Source organism: Mustela nivalis, assembly GCF_964662115.1.
Source record: "Mustela nivalis genome assembly, contig: HAP1_SCAFFOLD_2496, whole genome shotgun sequence".
Lineage (NCBI taxonomy): Eukaryota > Metazoa > Chordata > Mammalia > Carnivora > Mustelidae > Mustela > Mustela nivalis.
The window spans coordinates 1-18,519 of record NW_028134169.1 but is presented as its reverse complement, the minus strand read 5'-3'; the positions used below and the strand labels follow the sequence as shown (position 1 = coordinate 18,519).

At 50.0% G+C, this 18,519-nt stretch overlaps 1 protein-coding gene and 2 long non-coding RNA genes across 5 annotated transcripts in view; 2 read left to right on the top strand and 1 right to left on the bottom strand.

The window, feature by feature from the left end:
- Positions 1 to 7,739, top strand: part of NPTXR (neuronal pentraxin receptor) — a 22,954-nt gene extending 15,215 nt beyond the window's left edge. The window contains exons 3-5 of the mRNA XM_082751136.1: positions 318 to 565; positions 3,043 to 3,222; positions 3,589 to 7,739. Coding sequence (XP_082607262.1) covers positions 318 to 565; positions 3,043 to 3,222; positions 3,589 to 3,813 — 653 coding nt within the window. The 3' untranslated portion in view covers positions 3,814 to 7,739. The remainder of the gene's footprint in view (positions 1 to 317; positions 566 to 3,042; positions 3,223 to 3,588) is intronic.
- Positions 6,236 to 18,446, bottom strand: LOC309858448. The gene is made up of 2 exons (XR_014308204.1): positions 18,367 to 18,446; positions 6,236 to 8,608 (listed from the first exon to the last, which is right to left on the bottom strand). It is a non-coding gene; the product is annotated as an uncharacterized lncRNA (long non-coding RNA).
- LOC309858444 lies at positions 11,706 to 18,051 on the top strand. 3 transcript variants are annotated; one of them, XR_014308200.1, is made up of 5 exons: positions 11,706 to 11,880; positions 13,472 to 13,559; positions 14,894 to 14,991; positions 15,972 to 16,159; positions 17,495 to 18,051. It is a non-coding gene; the product is annotated as an uncharacterized lncRNA (long non-coding RNA). The 3 variants fall into 3 exon arrangements; XR_014308201.1 differs by having other exon boundaries at positions 15,972 to 18,051; XR_014308202.1 differs by having other exon boundaries at positions 14,868 to 14,991; positions 15,972 to 18,051.
- Positions 18,447 to 18,519: the final 73 nt, after the last annotated feature.

Genomic DNA, 18,519 nt, shown 5'->3' with positions numbered 1-18,519 from the left:
TCCCCCTCAGCCCTCACACAAGCCTGGGAGGGAAGAAATCTTATTTATGTCACTTGAATGAGCAAACCAGGGCTGGAGCGGTGATGTTGAACTTGTGGAAGTTCATGTGGCTACAAAGTGCAGAGGCAGGGTTCGAACTCAGGACATCTCAGGTCCAGAGCCCTTCTGTGTCCAGAAGCAGGGTAGACAGGGTTGTGAAGGCACCTGGCATGTGTCAGCTGCCCAGGGACTGACTAGGAGCCCTCATCCTAGAGTCTGCCTTGCCCCCAATCAGTGTCCACTGACCCCACCATGTCCGCTTTTTCCACCCCCCTCAGGGTCCTCGGCCTACAGCCCCCCAGATGCCTTCAAGATCAGCATCCCCATCCGCAACAACTACATGTACGCCCGTGTGCGGAAGGCACTACCCGAGCTCTATGCCTTTACCGTCTGCATGTGGCTGCGCTCCAGGTCAGATGGCAGTGGCCAAGGCACGCCCTTCTCCTACTCCGTGCCCGGGCAGGCCAATGAGATTGTACTGCTGGAGGCGGGCCAGGACCCCATGGAACTGCTGATCAATGACAAGGTGAGTGGGGGCTGGGCAGAGCGGGCAGAAAGTGGGGGGCAGGGTTACCCTTCCAGGAGCCCCTGCACTGGGCTGGGTCCCAAGCATATGGGCCCTTTACATTCTCCTGCTCAGCAGGGTCAGCACATGGGAAATGCCTACTGAATGCCAGGCTGGGTTCTGGGGATACAAAGACAAACCAGACCTAGGGCTGGCTGAAGATGGGCTTGTAGCCAAGAGAGGCTGTCAGTGATGGCCTTTCCATTTACAGAGAAAGCTCATGGCCCTTCTCCAGTGACCCAGCTGTGTGAGCAGGGCTAGAAGGGTCTGTTCCAGGGCTCTGCTCATTCTCCTGGACAAGAAGAGAAGAGAATGAGGTCCAGGGACCTACGTAGGGAGGGAGTGCCGGTGGACTCCTTGCCCCCCTTCTTTCCTGCGGCCAGTCCCTCTGCCCCTTCCATCACTCAGAAAGTAGAATGGTGCCACGGTCAGGCCTGAATACTGGATTCGAACCCCAGTTCTGCTACTTACCTACTGTGTGACCTTAGACTGGTCATTTATCCTTCCTGTATCTCAGTTCCCTATATGCCAAGAAGGAACAATAATAGTCTCTGCCTCATGGGGTCATGGTGAGAAATACATGTAAAGGGCTTTGGGCAAGCCTGGCATTTAGCTTGATACATGTGAGCCGGTATCATTCCAGGCCTGTGCCATTAAGCACTTTACCCACATTATCACCCTTGACCCTCCCAATAGCATGGGGAGGTAGGCCGCCTTATTGTCACTGTTTTGCACATGGAGAAGCTGAGGCTCAGAGAGGGCAAAAATGCGCCCAGGCCACACAGCTGGCAAAGGGCTGGTGATATGGTTCATGGTCTTGGGCTGCAGAAACCTCCTCTTCACCTCTTCACTGTCCTGGCCTTGGGCACCCATTTTCCCCATCCCCACAGCTCTCCCTGGGCCTGTCCACAGCTTAGGACTAGGACATGGGGGAAGTGGTGTGGGAGGGACATGTGATTGAGCAGGAGAAGAGGGAGTATCTTAACATCCTCACTCTCCCCAGTATCCTCCTCAACCTGCCATATTGCTTTGGGATTTGCAGGCATGGTGGTCTTTACACCACAAATCACACCCACTCAAGACCAGCCCGCAGCCACATAGAGTTGCTAGGCAGCAGCTATCACCCATCAGAAGCCAGCTCAGCAGGTGTCTTTCATGGTTGTCCTGAAGGAGGAAGAGGAAGGAGATGGGCCCAGGGGACAGTGAGTTTCTCTTGTAGCCCAGTAGGTCCTAAAAAGACCAGAGTAGCTGAACTACATCTAGATCATGCTGCCATGTCCCCTTCACTCACCCCTGGGCGCCATCCTTGGCCCTGCCCAAGCTCAGCACTCTGCTCTCCGTGGAAAGGATTCAGCACCCTGGACAGGGCCCACAATGGCCCTATTCCACAAACCTCTAGCATCTTTTAAAAGTCGGCCTCCCAGATTACTCAGTTTTCCTTTTATTCCAGCCTCTCAGCCTTTGCTCCCGCTGTGTCCCCACCTTGCCTTGACTTGCAATGGAACACTCAGATCCATTGTCCTTCCCCACGTGTTTGAATACCTCGTCTGCTGTCCCTCACCTCCCTCTTCCTCCGGACCTCCCAAATGGCCCTGGGTTATTTTGCCTTATATCGCCCCTGAAGTTCTTCCCTCCCCTGCAGACTCAGCTCATTTATAGCTAGGGCCAGATCCACAGTGTCCAGAACAAGCCTGGCACTAAGTGGACCTCAGAGAATGTTGTATTAAAGCGTGATCTCACAGAACTTAGGAGATGAAAGAGCCCTTCGGGAGTCCCAAATCCACAGGCAGCAAGTACCTTTCATCTCACAGGCCAATGCTAATCAATCACCAGCAGCTTCCCAGAGCACTGTGGTAGGAAAGATCCCAGGGCTGAGCCTGGGTTCATGACTGGTTAGCCGTGCCTGCCTTGGGTGGACGAGGCAGAGGTGGCTGTGTATTTGCCGCCCTTCGCTTGACCTTTGCATCCTTTGCATGAGGAACTGAGACCCAGGGAAGAGAGAGCAGCCTCCACAAGGTCCTGCAGGAGGTTGGGTGGCAGAGCCAGAGCTGGATACCAGTGCCCAGGCTCTGAGTCCAAGGCTGCTAGGACTCCCTGAGCCCAGCTGTGTGCCAGGCACTGTGTGAGGTGTTCAGAGGCTGTGAGATGTGGCTCCCACCCCACATGAACTGACAGGCCTGTGAGAGGGGTTAAATAAGGTAACTGGAAACACCCAAACCCCAATATTGACTAGTCCCTTGCAATCCAAGAGAAGCTGCCTGGTTAAGTTGTGGGGAAAGAGGAAAAAGTGGTCAGAAAGGCACAGGGTTGAGAGGAAGGGGAGGATCGAGCCTTGGCTCAGTCCCTGGAAAGGACACGGGTCTCCTGATCCCCATTTCACTGGTCCAGCCTTGGGACTTGTGACACCTCTGACCTGGGGTTGTGGGACCCATGTCCAGGTGGCCCAGCTGCCTCTGAGCCTGAAGGACAATGGCTGGCATCACATCTGTGTCGCCTGGACCACGAGGGATGGCCTGTGGTCTGCCTACCAGGACGGGGAGCTGCAGGGCTCCGGTGAGAACTTGGCTGCCTGGCACCCCATCAAGCCTCATGGGATCCTCATTCTGGGCCAGGAGCAGGTAAGCCTCAGGGTGTTATGAGGGCTTGAGGCCTGAGTAGATGTCACACTCACCCAGGGCCCCTGGGAAGGAGCAGTTAGGTAGAGGGACCCTGGAAAGCACAGCAATGATCACTCAGTCTGACCCAGCCATTCTGCAGATGGGCAAACTGAGACTCAGAATGAGCAGTGACCTGCCCAAAGGGCTGGAACCTCGGGGACAGAGCTGGAGGCTTGGGGTGGAGCTAGAGCTTGGGGCGGAGCTAGAACTTCAGGGGCGGGACTTCAGCGGGATCTGGGGCCTGATTGAGTCTGTCTGCCTGTCTTTTCCGATGGCTCACTCCATGTCTCTCTTCTCTCTCCTTTTTCTGCTGCTCTCTTGGCCCAGGATACCCTGGGCGGCCGGTTTGATGCCACCCAGGCCTTCGTGGGTGACATCGCCCAGTTTAACCTGTGGGACCACATCCTGACACCTGCCCAAGTCCTGGGCATTGCCAACTGTACCGGGCCACTGCTGGGCAACGTCCTCCCCTGGGAAGACAAGTTGGTGGAGGCCTTCGGGGGTGCAAAAAAGGCCACCTTTGATGTCTGCAAGGGGAGGGCCAAAGCATGAGGGACTGCCTCATCCAGGGTCCCTCCCTTGCCTGCCAGGGGACCTTATGGTGGGGGCACACATTCCCTCCTCGGCCTACCCACACACTGGCCTCCCCTCCCGCCCCACTCCTGGCCATGCCACCTGTTTCCCCACCTATACCCACACCTCCAGAATGTCCTGCCCTGCAGCGCCTGTCCCCTAATCCCACTTGGATGGGGACAAGCAGCTCAAGCCAACAGGCCAAGCCTGGGGTGAGTCCAGGGCCTGGTGGGGGGGGGTAGCAGAGCCCCCCCAGCACTGCCCACCTTCTCAGCATTACACTGGAGCTCTCTCTTACCCCCACCCACGCTGGCCCTCAGCCACGTCTGATTCCACTGATCTCAACAGCATGTCCCACAGGGTCGTGTATGAGGGAAGGACCCACTATCTCAGCAGCAGGCTTGGCTATCTGCTCTCCTGTCCCCCATGCAACAGGCCTGGCCCCTTCCCCTTCAGGACCACAACAGACTCTAGAGCTGTCCCCTGAGCTGAGAGGGGGATGACAGAGACAGGAGACTCAGACTCCTCCCTCCTCCATCTTTCCACCCGTTGCCAGCGCAGGGCCGTGGGATCTTGACGGAGCCTCCTGCCCCTTCTCTCTTCCTCTTCCCTCGTTTCTGTGTGTGCAGTGGTTTGAGTGTTGGTTCCATGCCTGGCCCACCCCCACCTCGATTTCCAGGACATCCCCTTCCAGCTCCAGCCTGAGGGACAAGATCCTCGGAGGCCCAAAGGCCATAGTCACCCCTTGTGCCCACCCACAAGTGTGCTAACTGGCAGGTCACCTCTCCATGCCGAGGATGGCCTGGGCCACTTCAGCCTGGGCTAGGAGCAGTTTGTGTCAGAGACATGTGCCCAGGGGACCCAGGTTACAGCAGAGCCACATTACCTACTCCCTCTGCATGGCCCTGCAGCCTCTGGGGAAAGAGGGGAGAAACCAAGTAGGCAAAGAGGGGAGAAGCATGGAGTGGTGTACAGAGCACTGGATGAGAAGAAGCCCATGGTTCCTGGCTAGCCTGGCTGCTAACCTGCTGTGTGGCCTTCTGTGAGTCCCTGCCCTCTCTGGCTCGGCCTTCCTCATTTGTAACCCTTGCTTTGGTCATTCCGGAGAGCTCTCCAGATCAGACGTGAGGTGGTCTGTTGTTCCAAGTGGATCAGATGGGGCAAGCCCGAAGCTGCCCAGGAACCAGAGGCAGATCCTGAGAGTAAGTAGCAGATGGGATCTGGCTAGGCATGGGTCAGGGTCAGCAGTGGCTTCCAGAAAGTCAGGGGCCGGGGCAAGGGCGAGGGACAAAGCGGACCAACCTCATGCACAGATTGTAAAAACCAGCTTTTCTGGATTCCCCCCCCACCACCACAGCCTGGCACCCTTGCCCATCTGAAAGGGCTGGTGGCTTCCAGCTTCCCACCCTGAGTCCTCACCAGCTCCCCCAAGAGAGTAGAAGAATGTAAAAGCTGAGAAAAACCACTCAGTCTGACTTCTTGCTTGTATAGATGGGGAAGAGCTCCAAGAGGTCAAGTGACTTGCACAGGATCACGCAGCACAATGTGGCAGAACCAGGACTACAACCCAGGGCTTTTGACACTACCTTCAGTGTTTTTTTCCCCCTACACCATACTGCCTGCCCATGAGTGTCTTCACGTCCAGCCTTCACCTGAGAGGATGGACATTTGAAAGAGATCAGAATGCTTTCCAATATGAACATCTTCCTTTATGAAACACACAAATATCTTGGCATCCAGCGCCCCCCTCCCCCGCCACCCTAGGAAGTAGGGGGAGGAAAAGGGTGACCCCCAGGCACTCTGGCAGGAATGGAAAGCAGATGTCCCCTCTGCCAGTCACCTACAACGAGGTGTCTGGGCAGCTGCAGACTACCTGACTTGAGCAGGTACCGATGCATGTGCCCCACTTTCTGCTCCCTATTTTGGCCCCCCACCACTACTCAGCCTGGGGCAGGAGGCAAGAGAGCAGCAGGCTGTGGGGCCCATTGCCATGGACGCCTCCCCAAGACTTGTTGCCTCCAGCCCCCAGATGCTTGTTGCCAGTTCAAGAGCACAAATAGACCTTTCAGCACAATAGCCCCAACTCCCCCTAGAAGCAGCAGCTATGGCGTGGAGTGCTTCCGCCAGAACCTGCTGAGACCAGGGTTGCCCTGGTAACAGCCAATGACATCAGCCCAAGTGCTGGGTCATGCATCTTTTAATGACATACGCTGTTGCTGGGGTGACAGCGGAATTTGGAACCCAGATTCTGGGGACACCGGGTTTTATTGGGTTTCCAGTACTGGTTTTAAGGAAGCAGGTTTTCTGGAGGCCTTGGGGGAAAGAAAGGGTCTAGGAGGGAAGGGACAGAACTTGAGCCCACCCAGAGGCATCCTCCCAAGTCCTTTATGCTTTGTTTTGGTGATGATGAGACATCAGACCTTGGTCCCCATCTGAGTCACCCTGACCAGCCCTCCAGAGGGCACAGGAACAAATTAGAGGCTTTGAGGTGCAGGCTGTGAGTCTGGGCCATTTGGTGAGTGGCCTGGGTGCCCATTTCCATTCAAGGAAGGTGAAACCCTGAAAGTCCCCACCCTTCCTTCGTTCACTAATGGTTCTTCACCTTTGCCGAGCACCTGCTGTTCGGACTCTGGCTCTGGTCTTGTCCAGCTGCTCCTGGGCACAGCCAAGAAGATGGGGAAAGAGGAGCGAGAAACGGTGCTCACTTGTGTCCTTTATAAGCTACCCTGGCTAAGGATAATGCTGGAGTCTGTTTGTTCCATCTTTTTAAAGTATCAGTCCTGTGCTGAGCACCTCACAGGCATCTCATTTATCCTCACAACTAAAGCTGGGACTGTTCTCAGCCCCGTGATCCAAGGGAGGGAACTGGGGCACAGAGAGGTTAAGTCACCTGCCCGGTGTCAATCAGCTGTCAGGTGCTGGAGTCCAGACTTTAAGCCAAGGCAGGTTATAGCCAGGACCAAAGGGACAGGCACCCCTACTCTGTGTGGAGTGAGACTTGAGCATCATTGCTCCCAGTGGGTTTTGCCCTAAAGAGATGTGCTTGACCCCATTCACTACCCTCCCAGGTTTGGTGATGGAGGAAGAGGCCCAGGATGGGCCTCAGCCCTTCTCCAACTGGCTCGAGTTTCCAGGAGAGTCTAAAGGGAAGAAGAAGCTGGACGGTCTCCCAAGAGTCCCAGGCAGGGAAGAGGGGAGATGATCTTTCTCAAAATTCTGCTTTGGTCAAGCCCTGCGCCAGGTGCTTCATAGCTCTGATCTGCCAGATTTCACCCCCCTTTGTGGCATGCTGTACCTCCGGTTAACATCCTGAGGGATCAGATCATCTTGCCACAGTTGTGCATGACCTAGGACCACAGCTTTGGGCAGAAAGGTTTCTTCAAGAGGCCCCAGCCTCATTTTATAGATGAGGATGCAGGGGCCCCCGGAGGGTGAGTGGTTCTTGGGGCCACCCAGCCAGGACTTCTGGAGACCTGATCTCAGTTTTCTGACTCTCCACAATGCAGTGGTCCTCCCCCACAACCAAGAACTGGGTCCCTGGTTCCTCTCCATTTCCCAGCACCTTGCCTTGAGCAGACTGGGGAAGGGGTCCCCTCCCAAAGATGGGATCATTCTCCTCCCCTCTGTCCCAGCTGCCTGCCCCCCCCAAAAGCCCACCTTGCCCCTGCTGGGTGGGGAGGGGGCTCGCGTGGGCCCAGGCTGAGCAGTGAGTGAGCACGTCCAACTGTCTGACACTGTGAAATTAGCACATCCCCTCCTCCTCCTCGCCCGGTTTTGTACATAAAGTGACATGAGATGCAACATGTGTGCGTATGTGTGTATGTGTATGAGATGTGTCCTGGTTTTTGTTACTTTTTTTGTTTTTGTAAATTTGAATGTTCAAAATAAACAATGTTTACTCTGAGGCTCTTCTTGCAAGGGTGGACCTAGCCTGGGGGTGTGGGGCTGGAAGGAGGCGGCTCCTTGGGGCAGGGCAGCGGGCAAAGACACAGGAGGCACCTGGGTGCTCCACTGCCTCACCACTCTAGCCTCTCACACTGACCGTTCTGCCAGCTCCTGGCGCAGACATACCCCGTTCGCCAGGATTTATGCAGGATGGTTGTAAAGAACACAAGTCCCACATGGAAAGTGTCCCAGTTCCGATAACTGGGTTTTGGCCTCATTCCCAACACCCGATCCCCACCTCGTGCCCCAGTTCTGGGAATGAGGTCCCTGACTTGTTCCCGGACACCCAATCTGCCTGAGTCACTGGACCCACTGCCTGGACCCCCAGAGCATCACCTCCCTTGGGCCCTAGAGAGAGGGAGGGACTCTCTGGTGTATTTCAACCTGTCCCTGCTCCACAGTCTACCTGGTCCCTCTGACTTTGGCCTCTAGGCTGGCCTCTTTGGCTGTGTCAGGGTCTGCTACCCCTGCCCACCCCTGCAACATCCTTCCTTTCCCTAGGAGGTCTTGATCTGGTCCCCAGCCCTCCCTATCCTCACTATCTTAGGGACACAGCCTCCATCCTCCTGTTCCATCAATACTGCTTCTGCCTGTAGTTGGACCGTGTCCTCAGACAGCCCCTGTGAAAATGCCAGGGGGTCCAGCAGGTCAGAGGGTCATGCCGGTAGGACAGGCTTCCAGAATTTTCTGAAGTTTCCCAAACTTCCCCCCTAAGTGAACTCACCCCATGAAGACCAGAGTGTATAGCTAGCAGGAAGCAGCCGTTGAAACAGGAAACCATATCTGAAGTCTACCAAGTTATCTGAAAACTTCGTGTGCTTGCTTCCTTCTCCAAAATGAATCCAGATTTGTTTTAAAATATTGCTTTTGATTACTTACCACGGAGCAAAATTAAGCTGCAGGCAGATACACTTTGTTTATCCTCTCTTGCACTGATTTACTTACAAACACCCTCTCTCCCTCTGTCCCGCTCAGCTGGCAACGTCCAACCCTGCTTTAATCCCACCATCCACCTGCTTCGTGCCAGCACCTGCCCAGCTGAACACTGATGCAGAATAGCTCAGGGCTCTGATGGGTGTTGAGATCTCCGAGGGGTGTTTCCGCCTGCCCCGCCATCTTAGCACTTTCCTTGTATGAGGACTTGTTCCCCAGAATAGCTAAAAAGCAGACCCTTTCTCTCCTCAGACCTCCTAGAGTCCTCCACAACCCCCCTCCTGCATGCTCAAGGGTGACCTTACCCCACAGTCCGTTGAGGAAACAAAATGAGCATCGCTACACCATATCTGTCTATGAGCCCACACGTTCTCTAACTGCCCTCCTGCCATTCAGAACAAGTCATCCCTGCTCCTACTGGAGGCCCTTGTGACCTGGACCCCGTCCCCTTGCCGCCTCAAGAACATCTCTCCTGAGTTACCAACTCCCCCTTGTCTACCTTATCATTGCAACGGGCTTGCGATGATGTCTTCCTGGCTCCTCAAGCCAGATCCCCCCACCCCAAGCCAGTACATAGCCCCAGGTCTCATTCCTTCTCTGCTCCTATCACTGCAAGACTTCTCACAAAAGCAGGTGTGGCAGGGTCCCCAAGACCACCCTCAGGTTTGATGACACATTAGAAGGGCTCACGGGCCTCCAAAAAATTGTTCTTCTCATGGTTATGGTTTGTTACGGTGAACAAATGCAGAGGGAAAAGGCACATTAGGGCAGAAGTCCAGGAGAGACCAGGAGTGAGCTTCCAGGTGTCCCTTCTGGGGGTGGGGGTGGGGGAGTCATGGACAACGCTCCCTTCTCCAAGCAGTGATGTGTGACACCTGTGCAGAAAATCATCATCCAGGGAAGGGGACCTGAGCCTGGGTGTCCAGGGGGTCAGTCATGCGGGCATGCAGCACCTGTGAGTCCTCACTACTCGGGCTCCAGCCCCCACCCCGACAGGTCAAGCTGACACAGGGTGAAAAAAAAAAAGGCAGGTGTTTACTGTAAATCACTTTGTCAAAGGAAATCATCTGATATGGCCCAAGATATATAAAGATACCCTTACCAGGTAGGATATTTGAAGGTCTCAGAAATTATCTACCACCCACTGGTCAAGGCTCAGTTCTTTCTTTGGAATGGATGGGGTTTGAGCACCCTAAGCTGGCTGAGTTAACCCTTGACTGCACACGGGGTCGATAGCCTTCCCCACGCCCTCCCTCTCTCATTCACTCCTTCTCCAGCTCCCACTCTGCCACTGCGCCCACGGCTCACCGAGATCACACTCGTCAAGGCCAAGAGTGACCTCTACATTATGAAACCTCACGGCCAGGCCTGTGTACTCATCTGAGTTGCGCTTGCAGCTGCACGGACACATAATTTACCACTCCTTCCTTCTCTTAAGATTTCCTTCTCTTGCCTTTCAAAGCACACGTTTCCCAAGTTCTCCTTCCATTTCACTAGTTTGGCCTATAGTGCAATCAAAGACTGATGTCTGGGCCTCACCCCTGGTGTGTCTGAGGCAGCAGGGCTGGGGGTGCAGCCTGACATTCAGCACCTCTAACAAGAGCTAGGCGACACAGTGGCCGCTGGTCCCTGGACGGCACTTTGAGAACCAGAGTTTGAATTCACTGGCTGCTCCTTCTCAGGCTCTTTCCGATTCCTCCTTATCTTCCCAACCTCTAAATCTGCAGGACCCCAGGCCACAGCCCTGCATCTCTTTATCCTTGCTATTTAGACACTCTCTGTTGGAAATCTTATCCAGGATCATGGCTTTAGTTATCATCTGATGACTTTCAAACCAGGAATCCTTGCCTGATAGGAATCTCCAAATTAATATATCCCAAACACCCAATCCCCCTCGACTTCTGCCCCAGCCTTCCACTTACTAAACAGGCTCATGAGCTGCTAGTTGTTCAAATCAGAAATGCAAGAATTATCGATGACTTCCCTCTTTCTCTTGCACACCCGTCTTCTGACTCCACCACGAACACGGATCTCCAGCCTGCTCACTCCTCTCTAGTTCTGCTACTGCTCTGTCCAAACCACCATCATCGCTCAACTGTCTTCCTGCAAATCTCTCTCTAAATTCATTCTCTATACAGTACCCAGAATGATTGTGTTGCCATCAAAATATGTCCAAATTCCCCTTCACAAAACTCCGAAGCATGCCAGCACATTTAGAATGAAATCCATACAAAGCCCTATCCGACTCCCTCCCACCTCTCAGGTCTCATGCATCACCTCTCTCCCTTTCCCCACTTATGCTCCGGGACACTCAGGCCTACCTCTGTTCCCCCAGACTGCCAGATCTGGGGAGGTTGCATATGTTCCCTCCCTTCCTTCCTGGAAGGCACCTTCTCCTAGTTCTCAGAGGACATGCTCCTTCTGGTCATTCAGGTCTCAGCTTGCCATGCAACAATCGCAGATGTTTTGCTGACTCCTCAGCCTTAAGTCACTGCCTGGTCGCTTTCTGCCACTTGGTCTCAGTCCTCTCCTCCATGACCCCAGAATTGGCAACTGAGCCCTACTGACTCATCTTGGACCCAAACCTGTCAGGGTCACCTTCTCTATCATCCCTTTAACTCTTTTCACAGCACGTACTTCTCTTTGATAACGATCTTGTTTACTTACTTTTAATTGTGAGTCACCCAGAGTGTCAGCCCCGTGAGAGAAGGGACAGTATCTGTCTTCCCCACCACACAATGTATCCAGCATCTGGCAGAGCGGGGCTTACTGAGTATTTGCTGAATACTAATAACTGATCTATATTAAGTGCTCACTATGCACTAGACATTTGCTGCTCTGATCACTTGACACCTCTTAGTTTATTTAACCCTGGGAGGAAAGTACTGCTAGAAAACAGGCACAGAAAAATGAAGTGCTTGTCCAAGGTCAGCCAGCTGCGAAGTGGCAACACTGGGATATAATCCTGCCTGACTCCAGCACAATCCCTCAGAGGCTGCATTATATGATCTGTGATTTTGGATTCCCCTTCACCTCTCAGGGATGGCAAACACTGGTTTGAGAAACAATGGCTGATTTCTGTTGCAGATTAATTCTCCCCTGGAGAAAAGCTAGAAAAACCAAACATCACATCTGAAACTTCCAGGCATCACGGAAACATCAAGAGAGGTGAGAGAGTTAACCAGATCCCACGGAGAACAGAAGCTCAGAGAAGTGAGCCTGATTGTGGGGGGGGGGGGCGCTACAGTTTTCCTCTTGAAGCACCTGCCCACTTATGACAAATGCCCACATTGAACAGAGAGCAACAGTTGAGCAGCTGGTTAATAGAGTCAAGAAATTGTATGATAAATAGAGGCAAATATTCTGGCTACAAATTGGAGCTCAAGATAAAGGGCTCTCGGTAAATGATCCAGACTTTCAGTGAGACCCCAAAAAGAGAGTCAGGTAAATTGGAAATATTCCAGCCCTCCAAAGACTGAATCCCAGCATCCAATCCTCTCATTCACTGATTGAATTAAGGTGTCTGCTCTTTCACCAACATCTTGCCAAAAGCAAAAGTAAGTTCTCTCTGGAGGAAGGATAACAACATCATTCAAACTCACATTACATTTTCGTTACACAAGGCTTGGCCTCATCAGACATATCTGAAAACAAAACTGAGTGACTAAAAATCAAAGGGAGAAAAAAATTTAAAGGCAAAAGACCCACACATGTGATAAAATTGCATGGAACTAAATACACACACATACACTCGAGTACAAGTAAAATGGGAACTCTGAATATGATTGCGTCAATGTCAATATCCTGGTTGTGATATTCTCCTATAGTTTTGCAGGATGCTATCATTGGTGGTAAGTGGATAAAGGATGCATAAGATCTCTCTGTATTACTTCTTACAACAGAATGTGAATCTATAATTATCTCAAAATTAAAGTCTAATTTTGAAAAAATATCTTTAGGGAATCCATATGGTGCAGTTGTGAAACATAGACCTGAAAATAATTATGGTTAATACATTTAAGAACTTAGATGACAAATAGAATTTCAACAGAGAACTGTAAACCCTGAAAAATAATGAAATGGAGATCCCAGAGCTGAAAAATGCATGAACTGAACTCATGAACTCAACAGATAAATCTAGTAGCAGGTTGGACACACCTGAAGAAGGAATTGTGAACTCTATTAATAGAGATCTCAAAAGAAATGAGCCAGAGCAAAAACTGAGGAAAAAGAATAGAAAGTGCTAGGGGCAGGGAGAGGAGGGAAGCAAAAGATTAACGAGCAACATGGTGAAAAGTTCTAACAAGTAAGGAGCCCCAGAAGGAGAGAGAGTAAAGAAGGCAGAAAGAGGATTTGAATTAACATCTGAAGATTTTCTCCCAACTATTGAAAGACATGAAGCCACAGATATAAGAATCTCGGGGAACACCGGGCATGAAAAATGCCAAGAAAACCACAACTAGGACTTTGACAGTGAAACAGATCTAAAACCAAAGACAAGAAGAAAACTCTTCCAAGGTCCCACAAAAGAAAGATGCATTACTTTCCAAGGACCAATGGCTGGAATAACAACTACCTTCTCAGTAGAAGGAATGAGAAAGGAGGACAATAAAGTGATGATAGCTTCAAAGTGCTGACATAACCCCATTCTAGAATTCCCTATTCACTGAACAGTCTTCAAAAATAGAGGTGGCATAAAGATGTTTTCAGACAAAGAAAAAAGAACATATTCATCACCAATGGGTTTTGTTACCAACAGAGCTTCTCTGGAGGACAGACTAAAGGAAATCATTTAAGAAAAGGGAAAATGGTCCTGAAAGGAAGCATGGAAATTCACAACAGAAAGGGTAAGCATGTGGTTAAGTCTAAGTTAACATCAGGTGAAAAAAAAAATAACAATTATCTTGTGTGAAGCTTAAAATTCATAACAACAGAATAAAAGGTGGGAAGAGGTAAATGCAGTTAAAATGTTCTAATTTCCTTGCATTGTACTGGACATACTAAAAGTACTAATTTTATACTAGACTTTAATACCTCTAGGGTCAACATTTTATTTTCCTGGGTTATGCTAAAAGGACTATAAAAGAATGTGTAACTAACAAGTACAATAGAAGAAAAAATAGAATAATAAAAACAATTCAAAAGAAGGCTTAAAGGGAAAGAAAAAAGGAACACAAAAAGGGCAGAATAAGTAGAAAATGAATAGAGAGTTGACTGCTTTAAACCTACATGTAATGGAAGTAGGTAATTACATTAATGTTAAAAGGGAACTAGACCAATAAAAATATTAACCTTGTCAAACTGGTATATGATAGGTTGAAATTTAAAAGACAGAAAAATATGTATTAACACAGCTTCATAATATATAAAGTAAAAATTGACAGAAACAAAAGTAAATTTGACAAATCCACAGTGGTAATGGGATATTTGAACACACCTCTCTCAATAACTTATAAAGCTAGCACACAAAAAGTTCAGTATGAGTATAGAAAATTTGTACAAAATGATTAACAAACTTGACCTAACAGAGCAATGAAAAGAATAGATATTCTTTTTAATTACATGGGAAAAATTCACCCAAACTGGCCACAGGAGGTAGAAAAATGGTCCACCAAAATATGTCTATATCCTGATCCCCAGAATCTGTAAATATGTTATATCACGTGGCAAGGGGAAATAAGATTACAAATGGCATTAAGGCTGCTAATCATATGACCAGAAGATAAGGGGATTAACCTGGATTATCTGGATGGACCCACTGTAATCACAAGATTTCTTAGACGTTAAGGAGAGGTTGAAGAGCCAGGGTCAGAGGAATACAGAAAGTCTCTAGAAGTAGGAAAAGGGAAAGAAACAGTCTCACCTATAGCCTCAGGCAGAATGCAGCCCTGGGAACACTTTACTTTTAGCCCAGTGAGACCCATTGTGTCTGACTTTTGACTCCATAACTATAAGATAATAAATTTATGGGGTGTCTGGGTGGCTCAGTCAGTTAAGCACCCAACTCTTGATCTCAGCACAGGTCTTGATCTCAGGGTTGTGAGCTCACACCCCACAATGGGCTCAGCACTGGGCGTGGAACCTATTTTTTAAAAAAGAAATAATAAATTTATGTTTTTTTAAGTCACTATTTTTCCAATCTCTCTTACTCGCAGCTGATCCAATTGCTAATTGATTCCAGGGTGTCCCCATCAGCCATGAGGAACAGCAGGAGCAGTACATGAAATGGTGTAGCTGGTGTAGCTGGAATATTGGCTGAATCTTGAGGATTGACAAGAGGTGAGTCTGAAGTAGGGTGAGATCCTATCCACTTCTGCGTACAATTGTTCATGAAACATTGAGTAAACACCTACTCTCTGCTAGATCCTGTATGTAACACATTGCTTTAGAGATCAATGGGACAAGGTTCTTGCTCTCCAAGAGCTCACAGGGGAAGACAGAGAATTAAACCATGGAGAAGAGCAAAGACAAGAGCAGGCACCAGAGGAGATGGGAGCACAGAGATCTCTTCTAGCTTCCAGTGATGGAATCCAAGTGTGGACAGTTTAGGCCAAATATGTATGTGCTCATATAGCCAAAAGGAGGAAGGCCAGAGAGAGAATGTGGCCAAGCAGATGTGTGAGCAAAGGCAAGGTGAGAAACAGGTTGGAGGGTGCGGAGGGCCAAGAGGGCTGGTGTAGCTGGGGTACAGAGCACAGGGGAAGGAGTAGCAAGAAGAGATGGAGGCACCCATAGACCACACCATGGGGGAGCCTCAAATGACAGGTCATAGGCCACACCATGGGGGAGCCTCAAATGACAGGTCATGGCCTCTGGATATCACCTGGCAGATTATGCGGAACTGAGGAGAAAAGGAAGGAGTTGTTAAAGAGAGGAATGCAGTGGTGAAATTTGGGGTTTAGACACATCATATTGACTGTGACTTGGATGATGTGTTGGAAAAGGGCAAGACTCAGGGAGTCCTTTTAGGAAGTTGTTGCAATAATACAGATGGGATCATACTGTACTGATCTCCATGCTGTACACATGGGGAGTTCCATGAAGATAGCCAGAAGGGGCTATAATCAGGACATAAGAGCCAAAATCAGGAGGCTTTTGATTGACTTGATGTGGGTGATGGCAGAGGGAAGTAAGTATGAAGGACATGATCTCTGGTTTCTGAAGGAAGCAACTTGGTGCCATATATTGAGATGGGGGATACAGGGAGAGCAAGTTGGAGGGAGATGATTAATTCAGTTTGGGGAACATTGACTTTGAAGGGCTTGTGGGACATTCTGGTGGAGATGGCCAGGAGCAGCTGGATATTTAGGCCTGGGGCTCCAGTGAGAAGCCTAATCTGGAGAGAGAAACACAAGAGCCTTCAGAATCTAGGACATTGACAACAGAACCATGGGAGTAGATGAGATTCCCCAGAGGACAAGACTTAAGGCAGTTAATTCTCAACAAGGTATGCATGGGGTGGCATATGTCCCTGGGAGGGTTTGGAGTCACCAGAGGGGCTTTACCAAAGCACCAACCTTCAGTTTCAGTAAATACCCTAGGAAGTGTGACCAAGGGAAACTCTTGTTGATGAGGATGTGACCTGGGGTAAGAAGAAATTTGAGACCCTTGGTAAGAAGAAAATAGAGTCAAGGTGGGCACAGACAGCAAAGGAAAAAAGGAGCCAGAGAGGAAGAGAGGTTTGAGAAGATCCGAGAGAATGTGGTGCCCCAAAGAATGTGGTGCCCCAGATAGTCATTCTCAACTATGAATGTGCACCACGAGCACTTATGACACGGATTCTTGCCCTTCACTGTTCTGATGCCATGGGGCCCTAGAATCCACATCATAAAGAGTTCTGCAGGCACTATTTCTGAAGTAGAGAATTTCACGAAGACAGGTGTGGTGGACGGGCTTACACCCCCAGAGGGGATGGGTCCAGCAAGATAAAGATCTGTTGGATTCCACTCTTCAGGAGGTCACCGGTAACCATGGAAGAGGTAATTTCGGTGGTGGCAGTGTGGGTGTAGAAGCCAGATTGCAGTGGGCTGAAGACCGAATAGGAGGTGAGAAACAGAAGACGGCAAACGTAGACCCCTTTTAGAAGTTTGGATGAGAGGCGGAGGCGAGAGCTTCAGCCCCCTCAAAGGCCAACTTCCATCTCCTGGAGAAACTTGGCAAAGAGGATTAGGGAAATCTGGAGGCTGAGTCAGACATTCCATGGACCTTAAGAACGCACCAGGAAGGCAATTTGGGAATCGGCAAGGGCCGAGCATACCTCAAGCTGCCAAATCACAGAACCAAACCCACTGTGCCCTCCTTCCGTCTACCCACTCCAAGTGAGTTCCACCACATTCACCGCCCAAGTGATCGTTCCGTGACTCATATCTATCTTTCAAGTAGGGCACCTACTTGAAACTTCCCAACAGCTACTTTCCCCACTCTCACCCAAGAGAACACCAGGGAACACTCCCAGGGACTACCCAAGTCCCTGACCTTGGCATTCAAACCCCTTCTGACTCTGGTGATCACTTCTTCCCTCTGCATCTTCACCCCCACCTTCTTCACTGTCATCTCCCACTGTACCACATTCACCATGAACCCAGGCTTCATGGAATCACTGGCAGTTCCCCAGTGAACTGTGCTCTCCCGCCCTCATTAGCCTACTAGTCAGCTTAGACACAGAAAACTCAAGTACCACCTCCTCTGAGAGTTAGTTACTCCCTCCTTGGAGAGAACCAGCACCTTGCGCACACCTGTACCAGAATACAGATAAAAAAAAGTCTTATCAATTTGTACACAGCTGCCCCTCACTGGACTGTGTCTTCTCTGGAACCAAGAACCTCATCTTACTCTTCTCTGAATGACCAGCATCTGGCCAGGACTGAGTTCCCAGAAAGTGCCAGTAATGGGGCACCTGGGTTGCTCAGTGGGTTAAAGCCTCTGCCTTCAGCTTGGGTCTGATCTCAGGGTCCTGGGATAGAGCCCCGCATGGAGCTCTCTGCTCTGCGGGGAGCCTGCTTCCCTTCCTCTCTCTCTGCCTACTTGTGATCTCTGTCTGTCAAATAAATAAATAAAATCTTAAAAAAAAAAAAAAAAGTGCCAGTGAATGTGAAGTGGGGTTTCACCTGAAGTACCCATCATGATAAAGTAAATGTTGAAATTACGAAGTCACCCTTTGATCCACCAATCAAGTAATTGAATCTGCAGTTTCTTCTCTCTTTCCCCTTTCCCTTCTCCCTAGTTGTACTAATACTTTCGGATTAATTTTCCCTCCTAAATATAAGAAAAGGCAGGCTCTGGACAACTGTGTCTTTAAATTAGATGGTACAGCGTCTCGTATGGAGCTACCGCGGAAAGGACAGCTGGTTCCATCTCAGGAAATTTTTCTTTAATTCTTTCCTTTAACAGGCTTCTTAACCTCTCTGAACCTTAGTGCAAATGGGGTTACGAATACCGTTACCTAAAAAAAAATTGTGAGAATCTGGTCAAAGACTCCTTGCAAAGCCTAGTTTTTGTCACGCTAGCTGTTATTAGGCTTCTGAGATCCCAATAAAGTAGTATCTCAGTATCAGGACACCAACAAACTGCATTTGTAATTTCAAATGGCCGAAAGATGAGCCAGGGTAACACCGCCCTTCCAAGTTGGTTTCTCTGAAACACGAACTTCTGTACCTCCGCGGGCTCCTCAGGCCCAGTTAAGACGACTATAACTGAAGCTCCGCCTCCATAGCCTCTAGCCACGCCCCTTTCGTAAAGCCTTACGTTGTAGGGGCCTTTAACACTGATTGACACTTTTGTTCACCAATAAAAAGTGAAATTCCCGTC